Consider the following 18,076-nt stretch of genomic DNA (forward strand, 5'->3'; position numbering starts at 1 on the left):
GCAGCAAAGCTTTCTTATTAAAAACACAACTATACTTACCTGGAGACAGAGTTCCAGAATCTTCTTGGATCATTCTAGATAGTTACAGAAATAAGCTCACTGAGATCAGAAGCCTCTACCCACCACCCTGTAGGGTTGGGATTAGGTAATTAATAAATGTGGTCTGGCTAAAGACCCACTCCTAGAGCTTAACACTGTTAAATAACAAAAACTCAATCAAGTAAATTTGAAAGATCTAATTGGCTTTATTATTTGACTCATGAATCCAGCAGCATCCCCATCTAGCAAGTAGAGAGGAGTTCAAAAGAACCACAGAAAATAAAAGGCTTTTAAAGGTGAAGAGTGAGGGGCACCTGGGTGGCTCAGTTAAGTGTCTGACTCCTGATTTCTGCTCAGGTCATGATCTCAGGGTCCTGAGATGGAGCCCCACATCGGGGTTCATGCTGGGTGTGGTGCCTACTTAAGATTCTCTCTCTCTCCTTCCACCCCTCCCCCACCTTTCCTCTCAAAAAAAATTAGTAACAAAGATAGAGAGGGAGTGGAAAAAAGGAAATTATTAGCAAGGAACCCATTGTTTTAAGCAAGGTCACCCTCCTAAGGGGAACGGAAAGGGTCTATCAGTAAAATTCCTGGTGCTGAACAGGAAATTCCATGTTGACTGATTAGAGGTTAAAGGCTGAAACTGCAGTTAAGTATTAAGTCTTGCCTTACTGACTCTGGTAAGTGACACCATGCTGGGCCCGTGTTTTCTTTTTAACACGAATGATTAAAAAGAAAAACCCTCCATGACATTGAAACCATTTTGCTATAGTTGCAGAAAATAAGAGACCACATCACCATCCCTTAAGAGGACAGCTACTGAAAACTGATTATTAGGCTTAAACTAATTCTAACTGTTGGGGGTGGGTCCCCCATCGTGTACACCAGGATGCTTTCCTTAAGAATGTCCCTGTGGGGGGGCACCTGGGTGGCTCAATTGGTTGGGCGTCTGCCTTCGGCTTGGGTCATGATTCTGGGGTCCTGGGATCGAGCCCTGCATCGGGCTCCCAGCTCATTGGGGAGCCTGCTCGGGGAGTCTGCTTTTCCCTCTCCTGCCCCTCCCCCTCACTCGTGTTCCCTCTACTCGATCTGCTCTCAATCGCAAATAAATAAATAAATAATCTTTTAAAAAAAAAGGAATGTGCCTCTGTGTGTGTGTCTACGTGCACACAAGTGTATACTTGTATTTCTTTTTCCTTTCCCATAGGTTTCCTGCCACTGGTTGGGGGGGTAGAGGGTCACAATCATGTTGGTGACGATAGATATTCTCTCCCCGGGGTGGGATGACATCGTGGACAACAGACCAGCGCCGCTCCCTGAGCTCTAAGGTGGTGCTGATGAAGGTCACACCCATGACTCTGGTGACACACTGCTCTGCCGGGAGGGGGCTGCTAGCTGGGTAACCGTTCTTCACCAGGAACAGCCAAACCACCAGGTATGTCAGGATGGAGACCTGCAGCAGCTGGCAGATCTGGCCCTCCACTTCTCCTCTTTGGCAATGACACACTTGGCCGTCCCGCAGGCAAACGCCACCGGCTGAAGCCCCTCGAAGCCACCTGCCCTGCGGAGCTGGCTCTCCCTCCCGGGCCCCTCGGCCCCGCCCCGCAGCAGCCCCACCGTGTATTGCCCTGAATGATCAGAAAGACAATTTATCAAGTACTTACGGCCCTTCAGGTATGGCCAGCACAGGCTGTGCTGATATTAAGCTCGGCGCATGTTCTTATCAAAAAACACAGGTGCACCGAGCACAGCGGAGGAGCTTATGAGAAACGACTAGAAGATAAAACAGCCGTCTTGGATTTTTTTTTTCCCACAAAATTTATGCTTTTAACTCCAATTCTGCTGCCACCCACTCCTCACAATGCTTGCCCCAAAATAAGACCAAAGGAAGACATGCGGGTAACGTACAAAAAGACAGTATTTATTTCACTCAAGCTTTCATATAAGAAGTTAAACAAAACGATCCCTAGTTGACAGCATTACCAAAAATATTCTTAACATTGTTTCACGTGTCCCTTCAGTGCCCAGAGATGGGAAAAACTTATCTGAACGAAAGAGTAAGAATGACCATCCTTATGGTGGGTTTTCTTAGGAAGGCCGAGGGAAACACAATCCATATAGTTTAGGCGTAACATAGCGAAGGAACCTCCAAGCTTCCTACAGGTGATGGAAATCCCACTGATGTATTCAAGTTTCCTTTTCGGTGACTATTGAAGAGCTATAGGTATTCCCGTAATTCACTGCCTGCTATTCCCTCCACTATCTGACAGCTCAAAGCAGGGAATGGAAACCAAATGCAACGTCCCCGCTCTGGGGCTGTGACTGTCACCGTCTGCCGTCCCTTGGGGAATCATGATACCAAAGCATCCTCTCCCTCACTGCCATCTAAATAGGATACCAGGAAAAATGGCCCTGGGTGAGGCGTGTAGGTGTTTTGCTTTCCAGAATTATAAAAGACTTCACTGGGAGAGCATCTCAGACACAGGAAAACCCAATGTTCTTTCTAGAGAATCTTGTAACACGGTGGGACACCCACTCCGCCTGTCTCCCACCTCAATCTGACCTAAAAAAAAAAAAAAAAAAGGCATAGGGAGGCAACACCCTGACGTCTACCTGTGCCACAAAATTTCCTCCGACGAGCCAGGGCGAGCTGGTGGCCACCTTGGCCCAAACCTACGGCAAGCAGGCACCTCTGACCTTCTCCCGCAGTCCCCTAAGAGCGGGAGGGGTAAGTCGCATCATCGGAGTGCTGCCCGTGGGTGAGTGTCTGGAGAACTTGTAGGTGTCAAGTTGTCAAGTTCCTACCAAGAATCGGGAGTCTGTGTGCATGAGGAGAGAGACTCTGGGGAGGGGGGTGAGGGGGGGCCTCTCGCTTCTATGCTTTAAATCTGGAGGAAGGAGGAGCAGAGGGAACATCTCAATGGATCCAATGGAGGGCTGGGTGAGGAGGGAACCCTAACTCAGTATGCAAAAAAAAAAAAAAATGAATACAAATGTGGGAGCCTCTGATGCTATCCATATATGAAGCAAAACCTACTCATAACCAGTTGGGGCCGGAAGGGAAAAGGGGAAGACCTAACTATTCTTTTCTGAAGCCAAGAGCAAAGTGCGGAGTGAAGATTATACCTCCTTTCTGTTCAGAAAATGCAGAGAGAAAACAGTAATCCTTGAAAACCTTCCAAGAAATGCAGACTCACGCAGAAGTTACAAAACATGCAAGAATCAGTCACTGTTTCTTAGTCTCCTCACACTTTACCTGAGATGCAAATTATTCCCTGCCCCTCTAGGTGTTCTGAGCAGCTTTACATCCTGCTTTCTAACTTCTAACGAGACAGGACAGACAGGCTGTCGTGAACGTGGTGGGGGAGACTGGGCATGGGAACCGGGGAGTCGAAAGGTTTGGCAACTGACCAGTGGAGATAGAGCAGTAAAGAACAGGGGAGTCTCGGCTAGACTGTCACCCGCCGGAGCAGTGCCTCCGGGCTGGGGGCCAAGCGCAGGGATGCGGGCTGAACAGTGAACATCTGATCTGAGCGGTGGAGGTGAAGGAGGCTCAGGCAGAACACCGCACACCCAGCAAGCCCCCCTCCCTCCGCCGGGCGGGGAGGGCGGGTGGGGAGAGGAGAGGGGAGCCTGCTGCGGTGTTGGGAAAGGAGTCGCCCCTGCCCCATGCCTGGGCCTCTCAAAGCAGGGACTACTGCTGCTCAGGGGGCTGATGATTCCAGACTGCTAAGAGATTTAAGAGCCACACACATTCCTCCATGAGATCCCAAACTGATAAAGAGATTTTATCAATTTCGGCTGTAAGATGTTCTCTGTGACTCAGGGTTGGCATTAGCAACTGCACCCAAAATGCGTTTCACACAACAAATCAAACGTACTTGGTATTGCTGGACACAGAGAATACAAAGCAGGCACAGATCCCTCAGAAATTGTCACAACCCTTGGTAAGATGAACTCTACTGTCATCATGGCCGTTGGCTTTGTCCCTGACTTTGAAGCCTTCGCAAGGGCCGTCTGCTTTTATAATTCAACAACAGGGACTCACTCCCATCGCCAGAGAGCCCCTCAGGTTTTGTTTCTCAGTGCTCAACTCAACAGAAAGGCAGGGGCTCTTCGGAGCTGCCTGTTTGCAAATGGCCCAGTGGTTTCAGTTTCCGTTTCTCACGAGTTCCCAGATAACAAAATGCAGAACGGGATGAATCTTCACAAGGTCAGGCTGAAGGTTAAAATAAATTATCCCCGTCACTGAGAGGCTCTCTTCAGGTTTTCTATCAGCACCACAGAGTCGGTCTCTTCTTTGGTTTGCTTCTCGTAGATGTCGTACTTCTTCCAGTGCTGGAAGGAAGGAAAACACACGCACACACAGGATGACTCTTGTAAACAACGTTCTCTCCCTGAGGCCCCGCAGGCAGGGGTTATTCTTAGGTTTGCGTGCATGGAACCAGTGTTTGTTTTCCTGTCACGGTTTTGGTTTGGGTGGTTTTGTGTTGTTTTGTTTTTGACTAAGAATCTTCATCTATTTGAACAATTCATGAAACGAAACAATCGGGAATTAACATTCAAAGGAGAAGGGAGAGCATGGGATTGTTACGTGATGTCTGATAGCTATCTCAAGAGAGAAATGCCGACCTCTCCAAAACTGGAAACGAAGTCTTTTGAAGAAGAATGAAAAGGCAGCGCGCTTTTCTTACATCAACTGTTCCTACCTTTATTTTCTTGCCACTCAAATTTGCCCATCGCTCCAGAGAGATTTACAGGCTCAAAAAGTCAACCAGCATCAAGGTCAATGGCAATATATAAAATGTCCCAAAAAGTCTTAGTGCAGTTAAAACTTTTGAAAGACCCTATATGGACAGTTTCATGTGACATCATTTGCAAGAAGTGGGAATCATGAATTTAAAGGCAAGCTCATCCTGAACTCAATGTAAATGCATCTCCTAACGGTGAAAGCCAATATCCTGGCCTTTGCCTTCTTTCCTTAGAAATCAAGGAAAAGGGAGGAAACTGAGCTCAGTCCCCTCATCTGTAAAACAGAGTTGCTGGACTAAACTGGAGGTCAGCAAACTGCGGTGGAAGGGCTGGACCCAGCAGGCCGCCTGTTTTTCTAAATAAAGTTTTCTTGGCACGCCTCTTTGTTTCTGTGTGGTCTGCAGCTGCGATCACGCTACAACGGCAGAGGTGAGTTGCCCTAAGAGCAAAGGGCTGGGTAAGTCAAGAATATTTACTCTCTGGTTCTTTCCAGGGAAAGTGTGCCACCCCTGCACTAGATTTTTCCCAAGCTCCTTCTCTGCTCGGATGTTTTCTGGTTCGAGAAGCCTAGGAAAGGCAAGGCAAAGCAGAAAAACAGAAACGAGAGCAACAGTGACTATTCCGCTGCCTCGGGCTGTACAGTTAGAGATGGACTGAGCGGGTCGGGAGCATCCCAGTCTTGGAGAGCACAGGCAGGGATGAGCTGAGAGACACTGCTTCAAATATCTAAATTATTCTAAATAAATGAGTTAACCCTCATACTCCTAGTAGAATGGCTAAAATTAAAAAAAAAAAAATACTGACAATCCCAAGTGCCGACACAGCTGCAGAGGAACCGGAGCTCTGCTGCAGTGCTGGTGGAAATGCAAACTAGCACAGCCGCCACGGGTCCTTACAAAATGAAGCGGACACCGACTTTGTGACCCAGCAGGCCCACCCCCAAGTATCCACCCAAGGGAAACGAAAACCTATGTCTACACGAAGACCCCCACATGAAGTTTTATAGTAGCTTTCTTCATAAAAGCCCCAAACTGGAAACAAGCCCACTGTCCTTGAACAAGCGAATGGTTAAATAAACTGTGGCGCAGCCGAATCACGGCATGTTGCTTGGCAACGAAAAGGAATGAGCCATGGATACACACATCAACACCAACGGCTCTTATATGCACCGCGCTGTGTGAAATAAGCCAGACTCCGAAATCTATGTGTTTGGTGCTTCCATTCATAAGACATTCGGGAAAAGGCAAAACTTTGGGGGTAGGAACAGATGAGTGGTGGCAAGGGTATGGTGATGATGAAAATGTTCTCGATCGTGATTGGCGTGAGTAGCAGTGACAACACTGCACACATGTGCTACAAGTGCAGCCGCACAGAAGAACTGTGCACTTAAAAAAGATGAAATTGTATTTTACATAAATCAAATCAACAAACCTGGCTTTTGAAAATGTGAAATGCAAAGGATCTAATAAAAAACAGTCTGAAAGAATTACATAACCTTGAAATAATGGCTTATTCAATAAATGGCACTGAGACAACTGGCTAAGCATTTGAAAAATAAAGTTAAACCCTACTTGACGGCCCACATGGATCAATTCCCTATGGATTCTTGGAAGACCTAAATGTAAAAAACAAAATCAAGTAAGAACTAGAAAAATATACTGGGCAACAAGTACATCAATCTGAGACAGGAAAAGGCTTCCTACAAACAAAAAATACAGAAGATTTGAATGCATAAAAAAGAAAAACAACATTAATCACCCTAAATACTACACAGAGACAGACAACAAGCCAAAGGATTAATAGCTGATAAATAAAGAGAGCTTTATGAGGGCGCCTGGGTGGCTCAATGGGTTAAGTGTCTGCCTTCGGCTCAGGTCATGATCCCGGGGTCCTGTGATTGAGAGCAGTGTCCTAACCCTAACCCTACTCCCTCTACCCCTCAGCACTCCCCGCGCGTGGGCTCTTTCTCTCTCTCTCTCTCTGCTCTCTCTCCCCCAAATAAATAAATAAATAAATTTTTAAAAGAGCTTTAGGGGTGCCTGAGTGGCTCAGTCATTAAGTATCTGCCTTTAGCTCAGGTCATGATGCCAGGACCCTGGGATTAAGCCCTGCACCAGGCTCCCTGCTTAGCGGGAAGCCTGCATCTCCCTCTCCCACTCCCCCTGCTTGTGTTCCCTCTCTCGCTCGCTCGCTCTCTCTCTCTCTCTGTGTCAAATAAATAAATAAATAAATAAAAATCTTAAAAAAAAAAAAAGAGCTTTACAAACTACCAAATTTCCAAAACGTGAATATGGCAGGGAAAAAGAAATGGACAATGAACAAGAACTTCACAAAAGAATTCAAGCCCATGAACATATAAAACAATACAAAAGTTGATCCATAAAATGAAAGCAAGATGCCCTTTCCTCTTCTGTGAATTGGCAAAAGCATGACGGAAGCACCGTTCAGTCATACAACCTACTTATAATCTATGCTTCTTGTGAAAAATTTAAAAGTATGTATTTTAATGCCCCCCTTTCCTTAATATGAAGGAATCATACTGTGTCTGTAACCAGGGTATTTAACAGCATGTATTACAGATTCTTACATACTAGTAAAATTGAGCTACCTCATTTTCTTTACCCTCTGCATAATACGTCATTGCATGAATGCACCGTAATTTATTGAATCGGTATCCTTAATAGATATTTAGCCTGTATATCCTTTCTGGATGACAATTCGTCACTATTAACCAAAGAATTTAAAAAGTATTAATCTCTTCTGATCCAGCAATCTTACCTCTAACAATATATCCCCCCCAAAGAACAGACTACATATATACACATAGATGTATAGCTACGACATGATGCCTATAATGATGACATTTAGAACTCATCTAAATGCCCCAACATTAGGGACTTGGTTAAGTATGTTATGATATATTCACACAATGGCAAACACTATATAGCCACTAAAAAGCATATGATAGGACCAGGGTTGACGAACTTTTTCTGTCAATGGAGAGATAATATTTTCAGCTTTGAGTGTCTGTCCCCAAAACTCACTCTGCTGTCACAGCATGGAAAGAGCCACAGGTAACATGTAAATGAACAGGTGTGGCTGTCTGCCAACAAAACTTTTACGGATGCTGACATTTGAATTTCAAATAATTTTCATGTGCTAAGACAAAATATTCTTCTTTAGATCTTTTCAACACTTTAAACATATAAAAACCATTCTTAGTTTGTAGGCTGTAGACAAGCGAGCAGCAGACAAGATCTGGCATGGTCTGTAGTTTACAGAGAAATCCTAGGGGGAAGGTAGTGGTTGGCGGCATTGTTTTGTTTTTGTTTTTAAAGATTTTATTTGTTTGGCAGAGTTAAAGAGAGAGCAAGCACAAGCAGGGGGAGCAGCAGGCAGAGGGAGAGGGAGAAGCAGACTCCTCGCTGAGCAGAGAGCCGGATGCAGGCCTCGATCCCAAGGCCTGGGGATCATGACCTGAGCCCAACACTTAACCAACTGAGCCACCCAGGCACCCCAGCAGCACAGTTTTTAAACGTCCCCAAATGCTACCATAGAAAACACAAATAGGAAAGGTAACCAGGGTAAGCAGGAAAGCAACTGCCCAGTCCACAGTCACAATCTACGACAGAACCAGATTGAAATGATTCCCTCGTGAGCCCTGAAATACGAATGGGTGGCGAAAGTAGAGACAGCCACAAGAGCACAATGGAATCCGTTACAGAGGAGGTACGGAGAAGGAACTGGCAAGACATCTGATAGATCTGAGAACTCTAAAATAACTCAAACCCCAGCAAGCTAATTTATGTACAACAACTAAGACCAGCAGGGGTTTGCCCTTTCAAATAGCGACAGTGCAAGGAGTCCGTGCTGGAGCCTGGGAGCAGCCTGGGCCCCATGAACTCGCAAAGCCATCCAAAGCTCTCTTCCAGGGACAAGTTCCACTCTGAGGAGCAAATGACGCACAATGATGCCACGGTGACCCAGAGACCGGGTGGCTCAGTCAGTTAACTGCCCGACTCTTGACTTTGGCTCAGGTCATGATCTCAGGGTCCTGGGATCCAGCCCCGAGTTGGGCTCCGCGCTCAGAGGGGAACCTGCTTGAGATTCTCTCGCTCTCTCTCCCTCTGCCCTTCCCTCTGCTCACGTGCACACACACGCGCACACACACATTCTCTAAAATAAATTTTTAAAAAATCTTTAAAAAATGAAAGTGGATAAAAATTATTCAAGAGGATGTGACAAATACAGAAGATGGGCAAAGAAAACAAGGGAATGGAATAACTGAAGTCCAGATATTTTTACTGAAATTTAAAAAAAAACATCTAAGACTACATACTGAAAGGGTACATCACCTACCTCAGAAATCAAGCCTAGAAGACCAACAACAAGACATATTCTGGTAAAATTATTGGACTTGGAAGAAAAAAAAGCTTTTGATAATCAGACAGAAAAGACCAAGTATTTGTCTTTAAAGTACGCTCTATGCTCAACGTGGGGCCCAAACTCTAGATCCTGAGATCAGAAGTCGCATACTCCACTGACCGAGCCAGCCAGGTGCCCCAAGACCAAGTGTTTTAACACAGAAAATTATATTGTCAGCAGACTTTGACAACATTTTAAACCAGAAGAAAATGGATGCCACATTTAAGATACCCAAGGCAAGAACATGTGAGCCATGGATTTTATATCTAGCTAAAATGACTTTCAATTATTAATGCAGCAGACTCCATCAATGTGTAAATAATTCAGGAAATGTTGGTCCCATGAATCCTCCCTGAGAAAACGTTTAGAGCTTCAAACAACCAAAGTGACTGGAGAGACATGAACATGAAGACAGGCAGTAAGCATCAAATACGTACACCCACCCAGAACTGCGACCCCAGGAGGGCTCTGAGAGAGACACTATGGTACGCAATAGTTACCTGCACTGACAGTGCAGACGCTGGACAGCTTCAAAAATGAAGAGGGAACAGGGAAAACATATGGGAAAATGGCCTTTTCCAATAATCATCAAAACTAATTTTATAATTTGTCAGAAGTTCAGAAATTCCTTCAGTTCCTCCTGTTTCTTTCTCATCCGTTACATTCAAATAAAATTAAATATGAGCATTTTATTAAAACATATCCTATGACTGGCTCAGAGTCCAGACAGGAGAATCAGGACGCCCGGGTTCAGGTTGCCATGTCTGACTCTAGTCCGGTCAGTGTGGATCCTACCTCTGGTGTTGTGAGCACACTATACCTACTCCCCCGTGGGACCTCACCTTCTTTTTTTTTTTTTTTTAAGATTTTATTTATTTATTTGAGAGAGAGACAGTGAGAGAGAGCATGAGCGAGGAGAAGGTCAGAGAGAGAAGCAGACTCCCCGTGGAGCTGGGAGCCAGATGCGGGACTCGATCCCGGGACTCCAGAATCATGACCTGAGCCGAAGGCAGTCGTCCAACCAACTGAGCCACCCAGGTGTCCCGGGACCTCACCTTCTTCATTTGTGTGCTGGAGGTAAGACCAGCAGCGAGGTGGGGACAAATTAAGGAAGGAAGTGCTTAGAAGAGTGTCTGATACACAACAAAAATTCCCTAAGTACAAACTATGGTTACTGTTGTCATTGTAACTCCATTTGTCATTAAAAGTCCCATTTCTCGGGGCGCCTGGGTGGCTCAGTGGGTTAAAGCCTCTGAATGAGGTGACTTCTCAAACTGTTTGATCATGTGTGTATTGTCTCTTTTTAAAATATATATCTAGGGGCACCTGAGTGGCTCAGTGGGTTAAGCCTCTGCCTTCGGCTTGGGTCATGATCCCAGGGTTCTGGGATCAAGTCCCGCATCGGGCTCTCTGCTCAGCAGGGGGCCTGCTTCCTCCTCTCTCTCTGCCTCCCTCTCTGCCTACTTGTGATCTCTATCTGTCAAATAAATAAATAATTTTTTAAAAAAAAGTCCCATTTCTCTATGCTGCTCACATAACCTTAGAGATGGTTACGTCCGGGTGACAGGACAAAGAGCGGCTTTATTTTTCTCTTTTGGTGATCTGTATTTCTCATTTCTCTATAATAAATCCATGTTGCTTTTAAAAGAAAAATATTGTAATTTTTAAAAAAGCATGCGGAACATTACACCTTCACTGGTTTCTAGTCATTAGACCCAGTGGTTAGCTGGGTTGGACAGGAAAAAAAAATCCATTTTAATGAGGTGAGCCCTGCAGCAGAAATGGCTTCCAAGAGATATTAATTTTTTTCAATTGTCTTTTTTCATTTCTAAAACTCGGATTACTCTCATTTTCACTCATCATCAGCATTGTGGCCTTTTCCTGAGGACTGCCTCTATGAATATGTCTGTGTAAGAAAAGGGAACAAATGCTCTGACCTATTATCCAATTTCGTGAATTCTATGCCAGTATATTTTTCAAATTACTTGCAGAAAGAAAAATAAATCCACAAAATTACCCATCTGTAATTCAATTCTCACACTGCCAATTTTTAAAAACAAGGTAATCAGCAACAGAATAATGGCCAAAGATGAAAAACATCACAGGTAGAAAAAAAGAAAAAAACAGCGTTTGCGAGGCTAACATTACTGGCTTTTCGTTGTTGGTCATCTAATCCTAGAAGAGCAGCAGGCAATACAGGTTCTTCTAGTTTAAAGAAATAAACAAATCTCGTGGTGTCACGGAACACTAAATGTTCATTTAAGAATACTTTCAAGGTCTGGTTAGTTCCCACGGTGAATTTTCCATAGAAGTCAAGTGGGTTTCGTGCCCCAAGCCCTGGGTGAAACAGCTGCTGCCTCTTGTAGGAACGTAAATCAACGGATTACGTGCCCCGGTTTTCTTCAGATCAATATCCCCAATAGAAAGATGAACGACATGAATTGGAGATCGTCATGCCTTAAATATCCCATTTGTATTTAACTTTAAAAAATAAAGTTGATGGGGGCGCTTGGGTGGCTCAGTGGGTTAAGCCTCTGCCTTTGGCTCAGGTCATGATCTCAGGGTCCTGGGATCGAGCCCTGCATGGGGCTTTCTGCTCAACAGGGAGCCTGCTTCCCCTCTTTCTCTGCCTCTCTGCCTACTTGTGATCTCTCTCTCTCTCTCTCTGTCAAATAAATAAATAAAATCGTTAAAAAAAATCAATGCAGCCAAAGAAAAGAACCATTTGAGGGGTACCTGGCTGGCTCAGTTGGTAGCACATGTGACTCTTGGGGGTTGTGAGTTCAAGCCCCACGTTGGGGGTAGAGTTTACTCAATTAAAAAAAAAAAAGAACCAGCTAAAATGTGGTATGAAGGGGACGAAGGTGGTACCATTTAACGTGGCTATGGCTCCAACCCCACCCTTTAAAAATTGAGAAGTAAAGGCAAAGAACTAAACAGGTTACCTGCTTTCCTAGCCGAGAGAGAATTTCAGAATAACCGAAGAGCCAAGTTACTGACTCAAAGCTCTGCTTTGGAGAAAAGGGGCAGCTTACAAATGTAGATTAGGTGACAGGAGAAAAATCGTCACTTCAGAAAGCCTGCTGAAACTACTGATTCACTCCAGGAGACCAATGGGCACAGAGAGCATGAGCTACAGAGCTGAGCTAAGGTGCCAACAGGGTGCTGTCTTCAGGTGGTGAGGGGGGACTAAAGTGTCAAGGGGCAGGAGGGGACACCCTGTTACCACCCTACACTCAGCGCTCCATCTTCACATCACTAATGGTGCCACGACTGGATCCGACCCATCTCCCCGCAGTTGGGGAACGGCTGGAAAAACTGCAATAGGGGTGAGTGTTAGACAATATTAAGGGATATGAATCACTTTTAAAAGGATGGCCACACTATTTTGCTCAAGCAGGAAAGCGGTCCTCATTTTTCTTTTCTTTTTCTTGTGTTCCTAGTTTTTAAAGATACATAGTGAAGTGAGGGGAAAAAAAAAAGAAAGAAAGAAACAATTCAGCAGTATCTAGAAGTTGACTCCCAGCTAACAAGCTGCTTCCCAATCAGGAATGCGAAACTGGCACGGTGCGGAAAGCAGAACTGGTTTCCAAGAAGTAGGGGAAGAATAGATAATGTTTTATGGATGAAACAGAAATGCAGATGTGGAGAAGCAAATGCCCCCCCACAGCCCCCTGCCCCCCAGACGTGGCCAGCAGCCCAATTAGTCACGAAGGAAAGGCAAGCAGCAAAGCCACAGGAAGAAATGCTGTTGGCCATGGGGTTACTATAGCGATGAGCAAAACACTGTCAAAACACTAGGAACCTTAAGAAAAACTATACAGAGGATTTCATTTCTTCGTGGCCACACCTAAATGAGGTTTTTGGGTTTTTTTGTTTTGTTTTGGTTTTTTTTTTTTTTTTTAAATTCCCAAAGAACCACTATGGATGGTGTAGTGGAGAAGGAGTATTAGGAAAGGGTTGGGATTATTCCTCGGGATTAGCAGCAGGTAACTCTGGGCCACTATGGCCTCTGGCCATGACCTCTCTTGGTGACAGTCCCTGAGAAATGTCTCTAGGGCCCCCACCGTCCCCATCTCTAAAAATGAGGGGTTAGGATGAGCATCTTAGTGTCTTAACAGTTCACAGTTAAAGATAGATAACTCAGTGCATGAAACGTCCACCTCACTGAAGGACCCTCAGGGCCATGTTCATTCTATAATTCGATAATTCTAGAAGTAAAAGGCTCGTCGTTCTACTGCATACGCAGCTCCACTGGGGGAGGATTGCTGTCGTGTAGAGAAAAGAAGACTACTCATTTGCTTAAAGAGAAAATGTGAATATTTGTTCTATTACCCTTCCCCCCCTGTCTGGTATTTTCATTATACTTTCGGTTTTAAAGCCTGATTTTATTTAATGGTCTGCAACCACCACAAACAAAAACATCTTATGCTTTTAGCAGTCCATCTTGTCAGTGTATCTGCCTCGCTAAATTATAGAATTCTCTGACTCATCGGGACAACATATTATCCTCTAGACAGCAAATTGAAAAAAAAGCAATTTTCCCATCTCTGAGAAAGATAATTGATCTGATTTTGCTGTCAATGTTACCATCATTCACTCTATCACTCAGGCTCGAAACCTTGAGATTATTTCTACTCTCTGTACCTTTCCTTGCCCACAGAGTCCCCAGGCTGTAATGAGTGGCCTTTAATAATGTCTCTTGCATCGATCCCCTCTGCTGCCACCTAAGTTCAAGTCCCTACTACCTCTCAAACCCAGATGACCGAAATAGTCTCTTTCCCCTTAATGACTTGGTGTAGGGTTCCTTTTCATTATGAAAGTAATACAAGCTCATTATAGGTAATTTGGAAATTTCAGAAAGGTAGAAAATAACCCAGTTATTGGTGTGGCCCTTCTGCCCAGAGATGATCATTTTGATCCCTCTCCTTCCACTTGTGGTTCTACATGTATATTCATGCGTTTTTATCCAAATTAGGATCCAGTGTAGTCTGTGGGATGTTTCTTACTCTTCTATCATGATTATTTTGCTGTGACATTAAATGCTTTGAAAACCTTTTTTTTTTTTTTTTAAACTAATTCTCTATTGTGGATGATTCACTGGCTTCTAAGTTTTTCATGTTAGAGACAAATGCTGCATTGCCCGGCCCTGTGCCATTGTTGGGTTACTTCCTCAAAACGGGACTCTTCAAAGTGTAACGATCAGATCAAAGATTCTTGTGACATTTTTCCAAGCTGCCCTCCAGAAGGAAGACACACCGCTCTGTAGAAGAGGCGCCCGCTCCCTCTGCACTTGCTAACGTTGGCCCTGATCACTTTTCAGACTTGCTAGGCTGGACATTTCTATCTCCTCCATGCTCTGGCTGCATGTCCTGCATATACTTGTGAGTCCAGACATGTTTTCATGGGCGTTGGGCATCTGCGTCACGGCACTTGAACTAGTCTCCGTTCTGCTGAGAGGGGCAGTGAGCGCAAATGCCTGAGGCGTCTGGCAGGTCAGCTCAACTGTGAAACCAGTGGGAACTGGGAACGGTAGGGCCTCGGAGAAAGTGGCGGAGTGGATGGCCGGCTGAAGCTTCCAGACTGAAACCCTTGAAATACACCACGCCAGCCAAACAAAAGCCTGGATGTGGCAAGTTGGGGACTAGCTTCCCAGTTTGCTACCGTGCCTCCGCCTCTAACCCGCTCCCTTCACACCGCTGTCAGGCTGCTAGTCCTTACGCTTTCCCACAGAAGGCCAGCCGTAATGCGACTCCAGACCTTTTCCTCAGAAGGCCCCGTCCCCACCCTCTCCCCTTCTGTCAAGAACAACTCTCCGAAGGAAGTGAGCTCCTTGAGGACACTCTCTCGTACAAGAGGCGATGCAGCAGCGTGGAAAGAGAGAGAGAAGTCTAGAATCAGACCGTGCCGGGTCAAATCCCCCCTTACTACCTACTAGCTGTGTGACCGCAGGAAAGTTAGCTAACCTCACTGAGGCTTCATTTCCTCATCTGTGAAAAAAAAATGATACTAACAGCACCTTTGCCGAAGGGCGGTTATGAGGACGCAACAAGGAACAGAGGCCAAGCTCCTGATACGCCGTGGCCACAGAGCAGACTTTCAGGGACCTGTCAGAGGTGTCCAAGGACCTGCACGGCTCCAGCCCCCGGCAGCTCGCCCACTGGCTGGGGAGATGGAGAGAGCGACGGGGTGATCCTAAGGAAAGTAGTCGCCCCAGTGTTTTTCAAAGTGGGCTCTGCAAATGGTCTTGCCAGAATAGGAATCCTCTGTGGGCTCCTGTCAAATCGGCAGACTTAAGGAACAGAGCCCATCCCAGACCTGTGCAGTCCGACTTTCTGGAGGTGGGGCCCGGGAGGCTCTGTTCTTGCAAATGCTCCAGTTGGTTGTGAAACCACTGAAGGCGGAGAGCCACCAGCTGCCACACTGCCCCTCGGTGACAGCGTACCACCTCCTCATCAGGCACATGACTTTGGGACCCACCTGCCTGGTGGGGCCCCATCCCCCGGGGTCTGGCAGCGTGACCATGACTCAGTGAAAAAGTGATTCAGACGCAACCTCCCGGAAAGCACGTGGGCCTCCCTGCCTCCTCTCCCCTGCTGCATGTCATCGCTGCTACTGTGAATCACTTGTGATGACAAGAAGTGTTTGGGGAGGGGCGCCTGGCTGGTTCAGTCGGCACAGCATGGGACTCTCCATCTCGGGGTCATGAGTTCAAGCCCCATGTTGGACGTAGAGCTTACTTTTTAAAAAGAAAAAAAAAGAACTGTTTGCGGATTAACAGTAAATGGAAAGTGCCGATGCTCATGGTAATCACCGAAGCTGGCCGGGGGCTCACGAGTGCCTGCACGCTAAGCAGCCTTTATGCATTCAAGTAACCGGACCTACACACAACCACGAGGCAGGAGCTATCATCACCTCCACTTTACAGCTGAGAATAGCAAGGCCCAGAGAGGTTGAGGAAGTTACCTCAGGTCAGACAGATGGTAAATGAGATTTGAATCCAGACAATCGGACTCCAGAGCCCAGACCATTATGTGCTAGTGGCTACACTACTTCACTCAATTAATCGCCCCGTGCCTCATATTACTCATTTAAAATCGATGTAAGAATAGTGATATTTATCCCAGTTAGTGTCTTCATTATTTTATTTGGGTGAATGTGCTTCTCAGAGAAACCTGACACTCTTGGGTTCCCCAGGGTCTTGGGTTTTCCAGCCACAAATTCCAGCATGAGTGTGCAGCTAACTAACCATAACAGTTCAGGTGGCTTTGCCTCGTCTTTGGAGGCCGGCTTTCCAGGCAACAGCATGAACGAGTGAACGAGATCGGTTTCCGTGCTTCACCCCATCTTTCTATTTCCCCAAGGATCCAAGAGGCAGAAGCCCTGCCTACTAGACTGCTTTCATCAGGGAGGCTCCACTCCTTGAATGTTTGGATTAAACAGACTCCCTGCTCTGGGGACAGAATGAAGCCCAGTGACAGGAGATGGGCAGTGTTCTGAGGACTTCTCAAATGGTATGCTTAGTCTGAGATACCACATTTTTTAATTAATTATTTTTTATTCTAAGTAGGATCCACACCAAACGTGGGGCTCAAACTCACAACCCTGAGATCAAGAGTCACACACTCTACTGACTGGGCCAGCCAGGCACCCCTGGGGTACAACATGATAAATTGCCTCTTCCTTGATCTTTCAGATAAAATGGAGATTAAAATAACCAATTTTAGGGGCGCCTGGGTGTCTCAGTCAAGTAAGCGTCTGCCTTTGGCTCAGGTCACGATCCCAGGGTCCTGGGATCGAGCCCCACATTGGGCTCCCTGCTCAACGGAAGCCTATTTCTCCCTCTCCTTCTGCCACTCCCTCTGCTTGTGCTCTCTCTCTGAATAAATAAATAAAATCTTTGAAAAAAATAACCAGTTTTGAAACAAGTTCTGACATATGCTACAACATGGATGAACCTTGAAAATATTATGCTAAGTGAAAGAAGCCAGACACAAAAAGGACAAATGTTGTGGGATTTCACTTACACAAGGTACCCAGAATAGGCATATTCATAGAGACAGAAAGTAGAAAAGAGGTTACCAGGGGCTGGGGAGAATGGGGACTTACTGTTTAATAGGCACAGTTTCTATCTGGGATGATGAAAAAGTTCTGGAAATCATAATGATGGTTGCTTGACACTGTGAGTGTACCTAATGCCATTGAGCTGTACATTTAAAAATGGTCAAAATGGCAAATTTTATGTTTTGTACATTTTACCAAACTCTTTACAAATCCCACAGCCTCCCAACAAAAACCAATTTCGAACTTCATGGAATCAGGGCTTACCAGGGTATCATCGTTCTGGTCTCCAAACATTTCTTTAAAAATCTTGCCAGGATCAGGAATTGGAGGGAATATAATGATCTTGAGCCTTTAAGAAAATAGAAGACATTTTTTGGTCAAATCTTCCAAGCCCTCTTAAAAAAAGCCACATTAAAAGAAGACTTGGACTAAACCATGGTACAGAAGTCATCTATGATGATGACGCAGCCGTGAAGAAATTTCCACAAGAAGCTGAGAAACCAATGTCCTGAGATCACCCAGGATGGGTAGACCAAAGGGGCCATGAGGGTAAGCAGACTGCTCATACTCTATCATCATTAAACCTTTTTTTCCAACTTTATAGAGATATATACTCGACAAATAAAAATTGTATTTGAGATGAACAACATGATGCTTTGATACATGTATACATTATGAAATGATGACTACAAGCAAGCAAAGTAACACGTGTCCATCACCTCACACGGTTATGACTGTGCACGTGTGTGTGCGTGTGTGCATATGTGTACGCATGCAGGTATGTGTGCTCTCCCCC

General features: G+C 45.4%; 1 protein-coding gene across 1 annotated transcript in view; it reads right to left on the minus strand.

Moving 5' to 3' along the window:
• Positions 1-1,939: 1,939 nt before the first annotated feature.
• IL13RA1 (interleukin 13 receptor subunit alpha 1) overlaps positions 1,940-18,076 on the minus strand; it is a 56,753-nt gene continuing 40,616 nt past the window's right edge. Inside the window, exons 10-11 of the mRNA XM_047715296.1 lie at positions 17,545-17,629; positions 1,940-4,377 (exon numbers count right to left, since the gene is read on the minus strand). Coding sequence (XP_047571252.1) covers positions 4,285-4,377; positions 17,545-17,629 — 178 coding nt within the window. The 3' untranslated portion in view covers positions 1,940-4,284. The remainder of the gene's footprint in view (positions 4,378-17,544; positions 17,630-18,076) is intronic.

This window comes from Lutra lutra, chromosome X (assembly GCF_902655055.1).
Source record: "Lutra lutra chromosome X, mLutLut1.2, whole genome shotgun sequence".
Classification (NCBI taxonomy): domain Eukaryota; kingdom Metazoa; phylum Chordata; class Mammalia; order Carnivora; family Mustelidae; genus Lutra; species Lutra lutra.